Consider the following 14,257-nt stretch of genomic DNA (forward strand, 5'->3'; position numbering starts at 1 on the left):
AAATTGATAAGATCAACAGTGCAGTAGAAAGATGGGTAAAAGTTACGAACACAAAAGGAAATATGGCTCTTGAGCATATTAAAGGTAGTCAGCCTTACTCATGATAAGAAAAATACAAACTAAAATACATTGATACATAATTTTGCACCTTATCAGAATAGCAAATATCCAGCTTTTTAATAACACCAGTAGGGGCTTCCCTGGCGGCACAGTGGTTAAGAATCCGCCTGCCGATGCAGGGGACACGGGTTCGAGCCCTGGTCAGGGAAGATCCTACATGCCGCGGAGCAACTAAGCCCGTGAGCCACAACTACTGAGCCTGCGCTCTAGAGCCCGCGAGCCACAAGTACTGAGCCCACGTGCTACAACTGAAGCCCACGCGCCTAGAGCCCGTGCTCCACAAGAGAAGCCACCGCAATGAGAAGCTCGCGCACCGCAACAAAGAGTAGCCCCCTCTCGCAACTAGAGAAAGCCCGCGTGCAGCAACAAAGACTCAATGCAGCCAAAAAATAAAATAAATAAAATAAGTATATTTTTTAAAAAAACGAAAAACACCAGTATTGGTTAAGGCTGTGGAGGAGCAGATACTGCCTTCAACTGAAGGTGGGCGTGTGAATTGGCAGCTGTCCCCTGTGGAGAGCAATATTCTAATATCTTTCAAAATTATGAATGCACATGGTCTTTGACCCAAAAATTCCATTTGGGGGAATTTATACTACAAGAATGGCATAAATACAATGTCTGGAAACAATCCAAATGCCCATTAATAGGAGATTGGCTAATTAAACGATTGCATAGTCATATAATGGGATACCAAGCAGTTACTAAAAAAAAAAAAAAAGAAAGTGATTAAGCTATCTATTGACATGGGAAGACTGCCAAGAAAAACTAAGTGGGGGGAAAAAAAAGCAAACAGTATGTATATGATGCCACTCTTTGGGTAAAAATGAGAGAAAAAAATAAGACTTTTTGTATTTGTTGGTATATGCCTTAAAGATGTATGGACGGAAACATAAGAAACCAAGCGCAGAGGTTACTGATGGTGAGGGCAGGGGAAGGATGCCCAGTACAGAAGGTTGGGCCCAAGAAAGACGACGTTCCACTGTAGAGCTTTGTATATTTTTTGGTTTTTGAACCATATGAATGTTATTACCTTTTCAAAAAATAAAATATATTTAAAAAGCTTTATGACTCAATACCAATCAAAAGATGCCAGAAGTCCCCAGTTTTTAGTTGAATGGTAATTAGCCAATTTATAAACCAACACAAATACACCACCTCCTGAGCCGAGACTCCACAGAGCCAGGCTTTCTAGTTTCAAATTCTAGTCCCACAGCCTAGAATTTGTGACTATGGATAAGTTACTTAGCCTCTCTTATCCTCAGTTTTCGTATTTAAAAACAGAGAAGTAATTGTACTTACCTGCTAGGGTTGCTGAGAAGACAAATAATCCATGCAAAGTCCTTCAACAGTGGCTGCCAATGAATGCAATGATGATTTTAAAAAGAAACAACCACAGACTACTTAGTTTCTCCCTTCGCCACAAATTATAACCAAGTTTTCATCTCATAAGAGGAAACATTTGAAAGGGGGTTAAAGAAAAAAAAGAACAAGATAGGAAGATGGCAGAAACATTTAATTCACATTTTCTATAATCTGGTGGGTACAACAGCAAATTATTTGGAATTCTGTTCAAAATCAAAGCTGCACCCATAGATGTTACTTAAAATAGAGTACACATAAATTTGGTGTGTGTCTATGTTGTTTTGTTTTACCAAGTAATTTCCATGGTTCCACGCACCCAGTCTGTATTTTGGTGAATAGCTATGGTTTCTGCAGGTACTTCAGTGTGCAAACTGCTGAGAGGTTTACTGTGAACTGTTCCCAAGTTTCCAGATGAAGGCAATGCTGACAGAGATCAAAAGAGCTGTCCCTTCTTATATACAGTGGCGCCTAGATAGAGCTGGAAAACATGGTACAGTGTTTCACATACGTACAGAGATCACAAGTACTGAGTAATTCACAATGTTAAAATGTCAAAATAAAACGTTGGATTTATCGGATTTCAAAACTGTAAAAACCATTACTAATATTTTGTCTGATCCTCCTCATAATCTAAGAATCAACACAAGAGAAACCTTTAAATTTACCAGTTTTAATATACAGTATTTCTAACGTACATAGATGCCACTTAAGAAAAAAAAATAAACTCATGCCATTGAAGGAAGGAACATTTTCCTTTTCTGCATTTTCATTACTTTATCAGCTGGTACAATCATTTCTGTCAAGTTATATTATCAAGTGTTGGACTTTTAAATTAGGTGATGAGATAAAGACAAAATGCCAAGAGGTATTATTGCCAGGCAAGCATTTTCACAATGCAGTCGGTACTCTAGTATCACTTGACAACAAAAAGGTATGTGAGTTGGAAAAAAGTTTGTATCACAAGGACCATAAAACATCACCAGGCTCACAAAACAAAGATTCCTATCACTTACACATTCATTTAAAAAGCACACACATACACGAAAATGTAGGCTGCCCACCACAATCTAATTTATGGTAAAATAAAGTTAATCAAATAGATTTCAGCTTAAGAATACTTCATTTGTTTATTTTCTTGGTAGTGAAAGATCTGTTAAAACCTTTAAAAGAACTTTTTAAATGGAAACGACCAAAGATTTTCTCCAGGAAATAGAGCTTAAATAATAGCCTTTATCTTTAACTGAGGGAACGGTGAACTAACACTACCAAAAAGATTTTTAAACTTACAGTAATAATAGACAAAGTGCAAAACATTCACATTTTCTTAGACTCTGAAAAACACTAAGAATAATTCTTATTAATTTACCAGCAAGATTACTTAGATATTCACTTTTTAGACAAATTTACCTGAAGGTCCCCCTCTCCCACCAGACAATACTTGTATCCCTAAAAATGAAAAGAAAAAGTGGAGGAGGCTCCAACCAAGTCAGCCTGTTTTATTCAACTTAAAAAAAAATACCACCACTATCAACAACAACATGAAAACTCTAGGTCTATAAAGGTTAGAAATGGGGTAAGAAAATAATTAAATAGTGAGATCTTACTCCCTCAAACCATAGCCCTCCAAGGGACAGCTAAGTATTTTTAAAAGAGGGATAAGCCAACTAAATACAAGTTAAAATATGCCACTAAAAATCATCAATGAACACGTTCAGACTTTGGCAGGATAAGATATGGGTTTAAGAGCACTTATTTACTTCATGAAAGACTGATACCCGCATTACTTCTACACAGATGCAACCTTCCAAATTAATCACATTATATATACTAACACCTTTTAAAATAATCAACATTTTAAATATTAAGGATATTTAAATCCCAGGTTTAGAAAATGACAGTTTAGGACATATGAAGTCATCTGTTGGTACAAGTCACATGAAGTACCATTTATATACAAAGAACTAAAAAAGAAAAGGTGGGGAAAGGGGAAGCTTAGAGAAGGTATGAACTAATTTATCTACTTAAATACCCTACCAAAGAAAATCAGATTGAGAGAGGATTGCATAGACTGTATTGTGAAATAAAATCCTTTAAAAATGCTTACTTCAAAACAGTAAGTTTTGTGTATATAATGTTTTCATTTGGTGTTATAAATCCATATAATTCCATTCAAATTTTATAAGATGGAAACTGTTAAATAAGTATTTATGCAATTTTTTTTGGTTTGTTTTCTTAAACAAAAATTTCTAAAATTGGAGTAGGGGCAAAGAAACACACAATCAATAGAAACTGATTTACAGGTTCTAAGTAAAGAATCCTCTTGAGCCAGCCCACTGCAGGCACATGAAATCTGGCTGGGTAGCATAGGGGATATTACTTATTCACCTTTGCCGAAGCAGGTCCTTTAGACCAAAGCAAAACACAACAACAACAACAACCTAAAATCTTCAATAAAAGCCAATGAAACTGAAGTCTTGGGGATTCTTAAGTAACTACTATAACTATACATTGAAAGGGTCATTGATTACGCTGACACTTCCATATTACAGAAGGTGACACACAGAACTAGGCAAAGCTAAAAATACATTTTTTTAAATGTAAAATTGACAAATTTTTGTCACTGATACCTGCCCTAAGCAACATTTGCTCTCCTTTTCCATAACAGACTAGTTAACAGTATTAATCAGATGGAGACATAGTCATTTAAGTTTGACAGCTGGAAATAAAGAACAGAATAAGCACAAAGCCAATTCTAAACAAATGGAAGAGCAGAATATTCAACAGATGGAAACACGTGGAATTAAATACAGAATTAGTGCAGTTTACATGTTTTAAAAGTATATTTCATTTACAAATATCTCTAATTGATAATCTATTAAGAAGCATAAATATTCAAGTGAACATTTGAATTTTCTCTTTAAGAGTTCAGAATTCTTGAAGTCTGAAGATTAGTCTCCTTCTGCTGAAATGTCCAAGACTAAAAAGCCTTCACACAGTCACTTTATGTCTCTAATTAGACATATAAAAGCCTCTATTACCTACTGTGTTGTAATAAGACTTTGAAATTCTGTAACTCTTTTATACTTGTAGAAAGCCTACAAGAGAGAAAAAAAAAAGCATATTAGCACAGCTAATATGATGTGTACACATTTCAAATTATTGATGCTGTTATATGGGCTACAATTTGAAAGCAAACTCGAAAATAACATGACGTAAACAACACTGGGCAGTGAAGCTTCCATTTTTAAATGCGTATACTAGAATTATTAAAGACTGACAAAACGCAGAGCTGTAGTTTGTTAGTCTTGGTTTAGAAGGGGCAAAGGAAGCCAGTTACTTCGTATTATCAACAGATTCTAGATTAATGATGGGAACAGTGGTATGATAATTCATTGCAATAAAGAATCTCAAATCATTTACATTTGGCCTTATAAATTCATTTTGCACACTACTCTCCAAATCCGCTTCTGTCTTGTTGTTCCCCAAACATGCATTTGTTTTAACCCAAACACTAATTTGTTTTAACACAAAGATACAGATTCTATTTATTCTGTCTATGGATGAATCCCTGTGCCCTCCCCATCCACCCATATTTATAGTGTTCAATAAATTATTATTGAGTGAATAAATGAATGAAATGCTTCTGAGCCCAGACCCAGAAGTAAAACTCTAGAATGGAAATCATAAAAAAAAAAATTCTGCAAGCTCAACTATCCTTAGGTACAATTCAGGGTTGATACAATAGAAATCTAATGTTTTTCTTTCTATAGCTTAAGATAATGTAGAATGCAGTACTGAGCTCATTTCTTTTCTTTTTTTTTTTTTTTAAATGGTGCCTCATGGTTTTTGTTTTTGTTTTTTAAAGGTTCCACTTTATTTATTTATTTATTTATGGCTGTGTTGGGTCTTCGTTTCCGTGCGAGGGCTTTCTCTAGTTGTGGCGAGTGGGGGCCACTCTTCATCGTGGTGCGCGGGCCTCTCACTATTGCGGCCTCTCTTGTTGCGGAGCACAGGCTCCAGATGCGCAGGCTCAGTAATTGTGGCTCACGGGCTTAGTTGCTCCGCGGCATGTGGGCTCTTCCCAGACCAGGGCTCGAACCCGTGTCCCCTGCATTAGCAGGCAGATTCTCAACCACTGCGCCACCAGGGAAGCCCCCTGAGCTCATTTCTTTAAGAACTTAAGAGCTTTTCTTATATTGAGAGCTTAAAGTATGGTAGGCAATGTTCTAAGCTCATCACAGATATAATATCATTAATTGTTTAAAAAAAAATTCCACAAGGTAGATAAAATTAACCCTGATTTTACATTTTAGGAAAACTGAGGCTCAAATAAATCAAGTAATTTTCCCAGAGTTGCTCAGCTAGTAGAGTAGGTGGGTTCTAACCAGATCATCAGACCCCAAGACCATATGTCCTCTCAAAAAAATCTATGTCCTTTATGGTCTCAAAAACATTTTCTTTATATTCTTACAAGTTGTAGGATTAACAGAAAATGAATTCTTACTCTAATCCTCAGAGTATTAGAGGACCGAAACAGTGTTTACTTATTATGAAAAAATACGATTATTAAACAAAATAAATGTGTAAAATCATATGCTGTACCTCAAAGTACCTGTTTTAAAAAAAACCTATCAAAATACATAGGAAGATATAGTAGAAACCAAGGTCCATAACTAAAGAAGAGAGAGCTTCGTAAAGAGCAGCAGCTGAAAAAAACAATGAAAAAAGTACGCTCAAAGTCTGACTCAGATACAAAAGGGAGAGGGTCAGAAAACTTGAAGGTTATCATACAAACTAACTGTAGGTTACCTTTTACGCGGGGAGTACAAACTCGCCAGCACTATATGGGACGAGAGTCTCTGTGAAGATGCATTCCAGACCTCACAATTTATTACACGAGAGATTTTCCACATTCCCTATTATTATTCTCAGACAGACACAGGAAGGCACAGAGCGTACCTGCATTTACCTACTGCTTTACCGGTACTTTTACAGGGATACTAAAATATATTTTAATAGCCAACAGGTATATTAATTTGTTCCCTGGAAAATAAACCATTTGATATAAATGTTGAAACTATCAAAAAATGGCTGTTAGTGTAGGAAAGACATTTGCAGAGTATTCAAGATAAAGAAACCACATTTCCCAGCCTTCCTTGGCCAGAACCAAGACGACGCTCACTGTATGTCTCCGCCCACTAGCATCACATGACGAAGCAATGCTGTCCTGGCTGCCCTAATTGAGGCAGAATTGTATTATATAGGTTGTCAGACCAAGAAAACTACCAATTCACTTAACACGAACGAATGCACAAACCCTCCCAAAGTGTAACATGATAATTTTGTGTGTTAGTGCAGCCAAAATCATTTACTATTTAAATGGACTGATAATCAGGTGGAAGATACAATGAACAGATCTCACTAACAATTATTAAGAACAACTGTAATATTTTTTAAGGAAAAAGTAAGAAATGTATAGAACACATATGAAGGAAACAGTTAAACTCAACTAAGAAATAAAAGAATGACTAAATTGTGCTATGTCCATGTAATAGAATGTTGGCCTATATTAAAAATAGTGCTTATGTATTTAAAAGTTGCTAAAAGAGTAAATCTCAAAAGTTCTCATCACAAGAAGAAAAACTCTGTAACTACGTGTGGTGATGGATGTTACCTAGACTTACTGTGGTGATCATTTTGCAACATATACAAATATTGAATCATTATGTTGGACACCTGAAACTAATACAATGCTGTATGTCAATTATACCTCAATAAAAAAGAAAAAAATAACTTATGAAAAAAATTTTAATAATATTGGGAAATGATTACAATGTAATGCCAAGTAAAACAGGATAAGAAAGCATACAAAATGTATGGTTTCAACTCTGTAAATATGTACACACACACGTACGTAAATTTTTTACATATAAGTAGTGGGAAAATACACATTAAAAATACGCCAAATGTTGAAATCGTCCTAGGTGGTAGGGATATGAGCGATTTTTAAATTTATTTTCTAAATTACACTTTCACATGTTTTTCCAGATTTTCTATAATGACCATGAATTACTTTAATAATTAGGGGGAAAGAAAGATGAATATTTTAAAAGAGATTTTAAAAGCAGATGGCTGCTATTTGTTTTCCGTGGGGAGGAAAAGAGAGATTAAATTAGGCTGTACCTTGTTTGTGTAACCATCCCACCCTGAGTGTCATTACCCTTAAGAAAAGAAAGGTTTCTCACATCTAGTCTAGCCATAAAAACAATAAGACAATTTTTTAAGCACTGAAAATATTAGGGCACTAAACACCCAATGGTGTTTGTAAATCACCATCCCCACGCCCACCATTGCCATGGACTTCAGGTAGTGTCTTGTGATTTAAAAGTGTCACACAGGACCTCGTTTTATCTTCATGTTGACTCTGTGAGAAAGGTTTTTACTCCTCTTCATTATACAGGGAAAGGAAACAAGCTGGGAGAAAGGAGTGATGTACCTGAGCTCATGCTGCCAGTAAATGGCAGGGCCAGGATTCCAGAACGCTAGGACCTGATTCTGAGTCCAGTACTCTCTAGAGAGCAATAAAAGGTAATAGCAGGCTCTAGCTAGAGAACTGAGCTGGAAGGGTTGCATTTGTGAATAATTCCTTGTGAGACACAGAGAAATTTTGAGGAAGTTAACATCTGCTTCTTCCTCAATTTAATTTTATTTAGATTTAAATACGTTTTAAGAAGCAGATTCCCAGATATAGAGAACTAGTGGTTACCACTGGGGAGAGGCAACATAGGGGTAGGGGGTTAAGAGGTACAAACTACTATGTATAAAATAAGCTACAAGGATACATTACATTGTACAACACAGGGGATATAGCCAACATTTTATAATAACTATAAAAGGAGTATAACCTTTAAAAACTGTGAATCACTATACTGTACACCTGTAACATATAACACTGTACATCAACTATTCTTCAATTAAAAGTGTTTAAATTGATTAAAATCGTTTCATTTAAATTTCAAATAATTTAAATTTAATTCAGCTTCTCCTATTTTATCTTACTACAGGCCTCATAAGTGAGTGTACTGAATTTTTCATGAAATACCAATTACCAGTGGACATCCTATGTCTATCTTGTGTTTGAAATCTCAACCTACATGGTCATCTTTAAATACAGGGGAGCAACAGATGAAATCTTTGCTATTAAGATGGGGAAGGGGCAATTAATTTATTTTTAATTTAACTGCCTCTTTTTAACTTAAAAATGCATGTTAAGAAAACATATGAATCTCTGTATTACTTTGTTCTTTATTTATTATTATTTTTTTAATTCTTCCTTGATTTGACTTTGCCTTTTTTCCCAGGGCAGTATAGTATTGTTTTCTCTGATTTTCTCTGATTCTTTTCCTTCTCTTCTGTATTCTTCACTTAGTTAGTACTGCATGTATCTCTATAGGCAAATTCAAATTATTTTTGAAACCATCTGTGGTATAAACAAAAAGCAAACTGTATGTATGTACACAGAAAACAATGGGGGAAAAATGAGTGAAAGAAAAATGCCTCCTCAGATTAAGACACAGAGCAGCTGAAAGGTTTAATGTCTTTTTCTTTCCTCACCTTCTGAGCCAAACTCTCCTTACTCCTGCTATTGTACTTGAACAAGTTAAAACCAGCTAAAGAGAATTTTATTAGGAGAATATTTCCCCACAAAATTGAGAAGGCAAACTGGGAAATGCTGGCAATTTGAAACTATTACTTTTTCCTGTAACCTGTAGAGAAACTGGCTTGTGAGTGCAGGTGCGATGCTATATGACAATAATGCTCCCTCTTTGTCAACAAAACAAAACAAAACAGACTACTTTAGCAAAGAAGATGATCTTTGCAGTTTGTTGAAACCAGCAGGGGAATCAAAAGTCTTCACTATGAAAACAGTTCTTACCTTCCAAAAGCATTTAAAAGAGCAACTATTTCCTGTCGAGTGAGTTGGAAGCCTTTAGATGGGCTGTTCTCTGGAAGCTTTTGGATTTCTTTTTCTGAGAATAATATCTTCAGGGCAGTTCCTAAACCCTGAGTCTAAAGAAAATAGTGATAAACTTTCAATTAAATTCATATAATAATAACTGCTATAAAGGTTTAAAGGAATACTCAGTCCCTGTGATGAGAAGTCAGGAAATTCATATGAACTGAACTTTTCACCAAAATGTTCAACTATGTAAAATACAGTTTCTACTTCCTCACAGATTATGCATATGATAAATTTATCTAAGCTGTTAAGGAAATCTGAATAGTTTAACACTTTTTGGATACATATCCTACTATTCCAAATTACTTAAATGCCTTTTTTTTTTTTATAACGTAGACAATATCACATTAGGATTACAGTGTTCAATATGTAACTTTGAAAGTATTCTTTATAGCCCATAGCAATTCAAAACTTAGAATCAGTATAAGTTTATAGGTATAGTGATACCTACACTTAATAATTTCTCAATTATTAGCAACAGAGAAAAAGAAAAATCTGATTTCATTGTATCCTCCATTAAAAAAATTCTGTCTCTTGACTTTCTATGACTTAATATCATCTTTGTAAAAAGATAAGAGAAAATTATCACACAATCCTTTTTACACTGAAATATTTAGGGAAATGGGCCTGCTGGGCAGAACTTTCCTATTTTGTGACTAGGGGACCTCCTTCTTTTGATCATTGATACGAATTCAGTGACCAAAATTTGTAATTAAATTTCTTATATAATTATATTTTACCTTTTATATAGGTATATAAAATATCAATACACTCTATTTGTAACCAGCAACTTCAAAAATGAATCTGAGATTGTACCTACAGAAACAGATACAATAAAACTAAAATCATTAACCTACAATAATAGGAAAAACATCCTAATACATACACATATAACAGAGAGTCTAATATTAATTGTTTTTATAAATTAAACAGAAAAACCACACTTTGGATCTCTAAATCAATGAACAATGAGGACATTTTAGTAAAAACTTTCAACTTCTCAGTGGAGAAACTTAAGGTTAGTAATAGTTTCAAAACAGAAGACAACACACAAACCTGTAATTTCCCCCATAACCTGCATTTGTCACATCCAACACAGTCCATTATACGGGAGATATTCTTGAAATGTAACCGGAATTCCTCCTAACAAGCAGAAAATACGTTCATTCTAATTAGACATTTAAAATTAAACTGCATTTGTCTGAATTATAATAAAAGTTTTGAAGCTTATGAATGAGTTGTGTTTTTCAACAATGAAGAAGAGAAGTATTTGAATTTGTATAGCACAACATGGCACATAAAACAGCTAACATTAATGGCAGTTTATAAAATTCATTCTACATATTAATTCAACAAACTTTTGATTGAGGGGCCACTCCACGCAAAGCACCAACACGTACCCTACAGGGGACACCAAAGTAAATAATACACGGTTTTTACTTTGAAGGAGCTTAACTGCTGCTTCCATTTGATATCTGTGTACAACCAGTGGTAAATACATCTATATTATGTTTCATTTATTTTTGATGCATTGCTTTGTGTGAGTCTAAATCAGAAAGCTGGTCCTAGAACAATAATCAGTGTCCATCTCCCTCCTTAGGACCACACCATGTTTATAACATGTACTCCATCAGCACCGATGATCACAGGGCTATACAAGGGCTCTGTGATCTCACAGTCCCCCACATTTGCTAAGGCAACTTCTCCAGGGATGCTTGCTTACTGGATCCTCGACTTTTGCTGTATTAGTTTCCCACACAGTTAGATGGGCATCTGTGCATGGGTTTCTGTGACTCTAAGGTGAGTCTCACCTTCTCTGAGGACAAAACTAGCTAAGAGAAAGTTCCCTCATCTTTTTCACAGGGCAAACATAGAAAATAAAAATCATTTTATTGCACCGAGGTAAACAGTTTATTGCAAAGAGCTGGAGTGAGTCACCTGAAAACTTAAAGCGTTTGGAGGAATCAATACCTTGGCCAAACGAAAGACAACATAAATAGAACACAAAAACTCCTTTGCTCTCCATTCTCATGTAATTCATGTTCTTTGGAGCAGATGGAAAAACGGACTTATATTCTCCTTTCTACACCTTTGAAAAATAGGAAACCAAACTTCCAGCATTTTATAACTTGAAAGCTAGCTGTGAAACCTTACTCTGTTCTCAGTCTTACCTTCCTCATCTATAAAAAGATACGTAATTATAGTTGTCTTGATCAGAAGTATAATATTTGTATAAACACTAAGAAAATAGGAAGCATTACAAAAATGAATTAGCATTATGTTAAATACTGTAATACTAATATACCTCTAAAACAACCATAAAACAAAACAACCTTCCAAAACTAAAATATAGTTGTGGCTAAATTACTTCATTTCAGAAATACCAAGGAACCCTTACTAATGTATTCATTCTTGCAGCATATCCACATCTAAAACATCTCGGGGCCAAATGTGTTTCAGAATTCAGAAGTTTTGAGATTTTAGTAATGTAGTACATACACTATATATTATGAAACACCCCACCAGAGTGTATGGCAACACCCTGTAATCAAATACATGATTGTTTTTGCAACAAAATGTAAGAATATTCATACAAAGCAGAATTTTTTAAAAAACACTACAAATATCCTTACACCAGTTCAGGTTAGGTTTTGCTAACAAATTAATTTGTACCAAACATAAGAAAAATGTTCCAGTTTTTGGAGCTTTTTGGATTTCAGAATCGCATATAAAAAATTGTGGAGCTGTGGTAGAAGACTATTTGCCAATCAATTTCAAATACTTTTATGATCACTGTAAGGGTACAGTGTATTCCTTAATTACTGTAAGCAAATGAGAACCAAGTGCTTGTAACATGAAGTTGCATAATGTTCCTAAAATATAGTCTCCTTCTGACATCACAGGTCAACAGGTAATTTTTGCCTTATATGTTAGTCCATTAGGACAAAAACATAATAGTTTCAAAACTGTAACATTTTGTAAAATAAACATTAGAAAATATACTATTTACTGCCTTCAAAGTGGCTAACAGTGCATGATTTTTTTTAAGACGCATCAAAACAGCAATAAGAAAATGAAAGAAAAGAAAGAAAACTTTCAAAATGATGCCTTTTGAAAAGACATTTACAAAGGTGTCATAAGAGGTATGACTGAGGATTCACTAAGCAGTTGGGCAAACTAGAAAGGAGAAAGGAATTGAGAAAGAGCTTTTTGTATCATTTATAGTAAAATCCAATCAGACCAACAAGATGGAGAACTGAGAAAGAAAGTTTAGATGAACAGGATTAAAACACAACCAGTAAACTGTTCCCCACCCAGTCCCCCAGTCAAGAACTTTTTACCTTTAACGATTTGGCCCCCTTTTTGTCACCTGCAAACATGGATTTCTCATCAAAGTGCATGGGAAAGGACCTGATGAAATGAAAATATTATAAGCTACAGATGGAAAATTCAAGCTCTGGTAGAATTTTCTATCCCTACAAATATTTAAAATTCAGAATTTACTCATGTGTAAGGTTTGGTAATGTGGGAAGGTGGCAAACAGTTTAAACTATTCAATCAGAGTAAAGCAAGATAAAGAGGGCTTTGTAATTTATGAGAGCGTAATGTTTTGAAGACATTACGTGACAAAAATAACCTAAAAAATTAACTAAAAACAATTTGTGTGAAAAAATGTACAAAACTCTAAACATTTTAAAACATTTTTAAAAATTTAATGCATAATTTACCTTAGACACTTCTTAACCCAACTCTCCTCTGTGCTCATTTTTAACAATCAGTAAAGTGCAGTTTTATACACCCAGGATTTTTTTTTTAAGGTTACATTGTAGAACGTAAGGCTAATGTCCTCTTAGGTAATCTATCCTTATGCTAGCACATATTACCATCTGAATTTAAGTAGCAACTGGAAGAATACAAAATTGGTAGAAAGAACATTAAAGTAGCATTAAATTTTGGTAGTACATAAAATTTAAAGTTATATTTAAAAATACAGCCTAGTCTCAAGTGTGAAAGTTTATGCAACAAAGCTTTATAGACGCTTTTCAGTCAACATTTTTAGAAATACTTTTAAAATGCTGCCATTCTATGGAACACTTTCCTTCTCAGTTCTAATTCTCCCTTTTCCTAACTCACTTTCAGGAGTCAGTTTTTGTTGTATCAATATTTCAAGAACTACCTCAATCAACTACAGAGTGGAGAATTTCAGATCACTGACAATTCAATTCTTACTTTGTATCTTGAAAGATATTCAGTAGAAGGGTTTTTGTGTCGGCATCCTCTTTTACATTTCCAGTGTAAAGATCGACAATTGAGCGCTCAAAGTACGGGGCCACCTTTGATAAAGCTCGAAGCTCAATTAAATATAAAAAGTACAGATTCTTTAGCCTTCTTGGGCCTTCTCCCTTGGTTTCCACAGGGTCGAAGCGGCGTTTAAATTCTTTCATATTAGGTCCCCAGGTAGGTTTACCCCAGGTTTCTAAAGAGAAAGAGAAATATATTACACACTCTTAATAAACAGGATTTTTGCTCTATAGAGAATATGTATTTTTCCCCAACAATTTTTATACTAATAGAAAAAATCTGATTACCTTCCAAAAGATAATTTGCACATAGATGTAAATTGATACTAGCATGAAGTCCCGATATAAGCTTATAGAAGACTCTTTTCTCCAAACACAAACCTATTCAGAAAAATAGTGAAAAAGAAATCACATCCATTTAGATAACAAAAATACTGAATCAAGAGGATTA

At 34.5% G+C, this 14,257-nt stretch overlaps 1 protein-coding gene across 3 annotated transcripts in view; it reads right to left on the minus strand.

Moving 5' to 3' along the window:
* Positions 1–1,630: 1,630 nt before the first annotated feature.
* The window catches only part of ERO1B (endoplasmic reticulum oxidoreductase 1 beta), a 68,149-nt gene continuing 55,522 nt past the window's right edge, over positions 1,631–14,257 (minus strand). For 2 of the 3 annotated variants that reach the window (XM_057531131.1, XM_057531129.1), the window contains 7 exons: positions 14,095–14,187; positions 13,736–13,982; positions 12,847–12,916; positions 10,562–10,648; positions 9,422–9,555; positions 4,524–4,580; positions 1,631–2,931 (listed from right to left, as the gene is read on the minus strand). In XM_057531131.1, the coding sequence (XP_057387114.1) occupies positions 2,889–2,931; positions 4,524–4,580; positions 9,422–9,555; positions 10,562–10,648; positions 12,847–12,916; positions 13,736–13,982; positions 14,095–14,187 (731 nt within the window). In that variant the 3' untranslated portion in view covers positions 1,631–2,888. The remainder of the gene's footprint in view (positions 2,932–4,523; positions 4,581–9,421; positions 9,556–10,561; positions 10,649–12,846; positions 12,917–13,735; positions 13,983–14,094; positions 14,188–14,257) is intronic. The other variant, XM_057531130.1, reaches the window with a different exon arrangement.

The sequence above is a fragment of the Balaenoptera acutorostrata genome, chromosome 16 (genome assembly GCF_949987535.1).
Source record: "Balaenoptera acutorostrata chromosome 16, mBalAcu1.1, whole genome shotgun sequence".
Classification (NCBI taxonomy): domain Eukaryota; kingdom Metazoa; phylum Chordata; class Mammalia; order Artiodactyla; family Balaenopteridae; genus Balaenoptera; species Balaenoptera acutorostrata.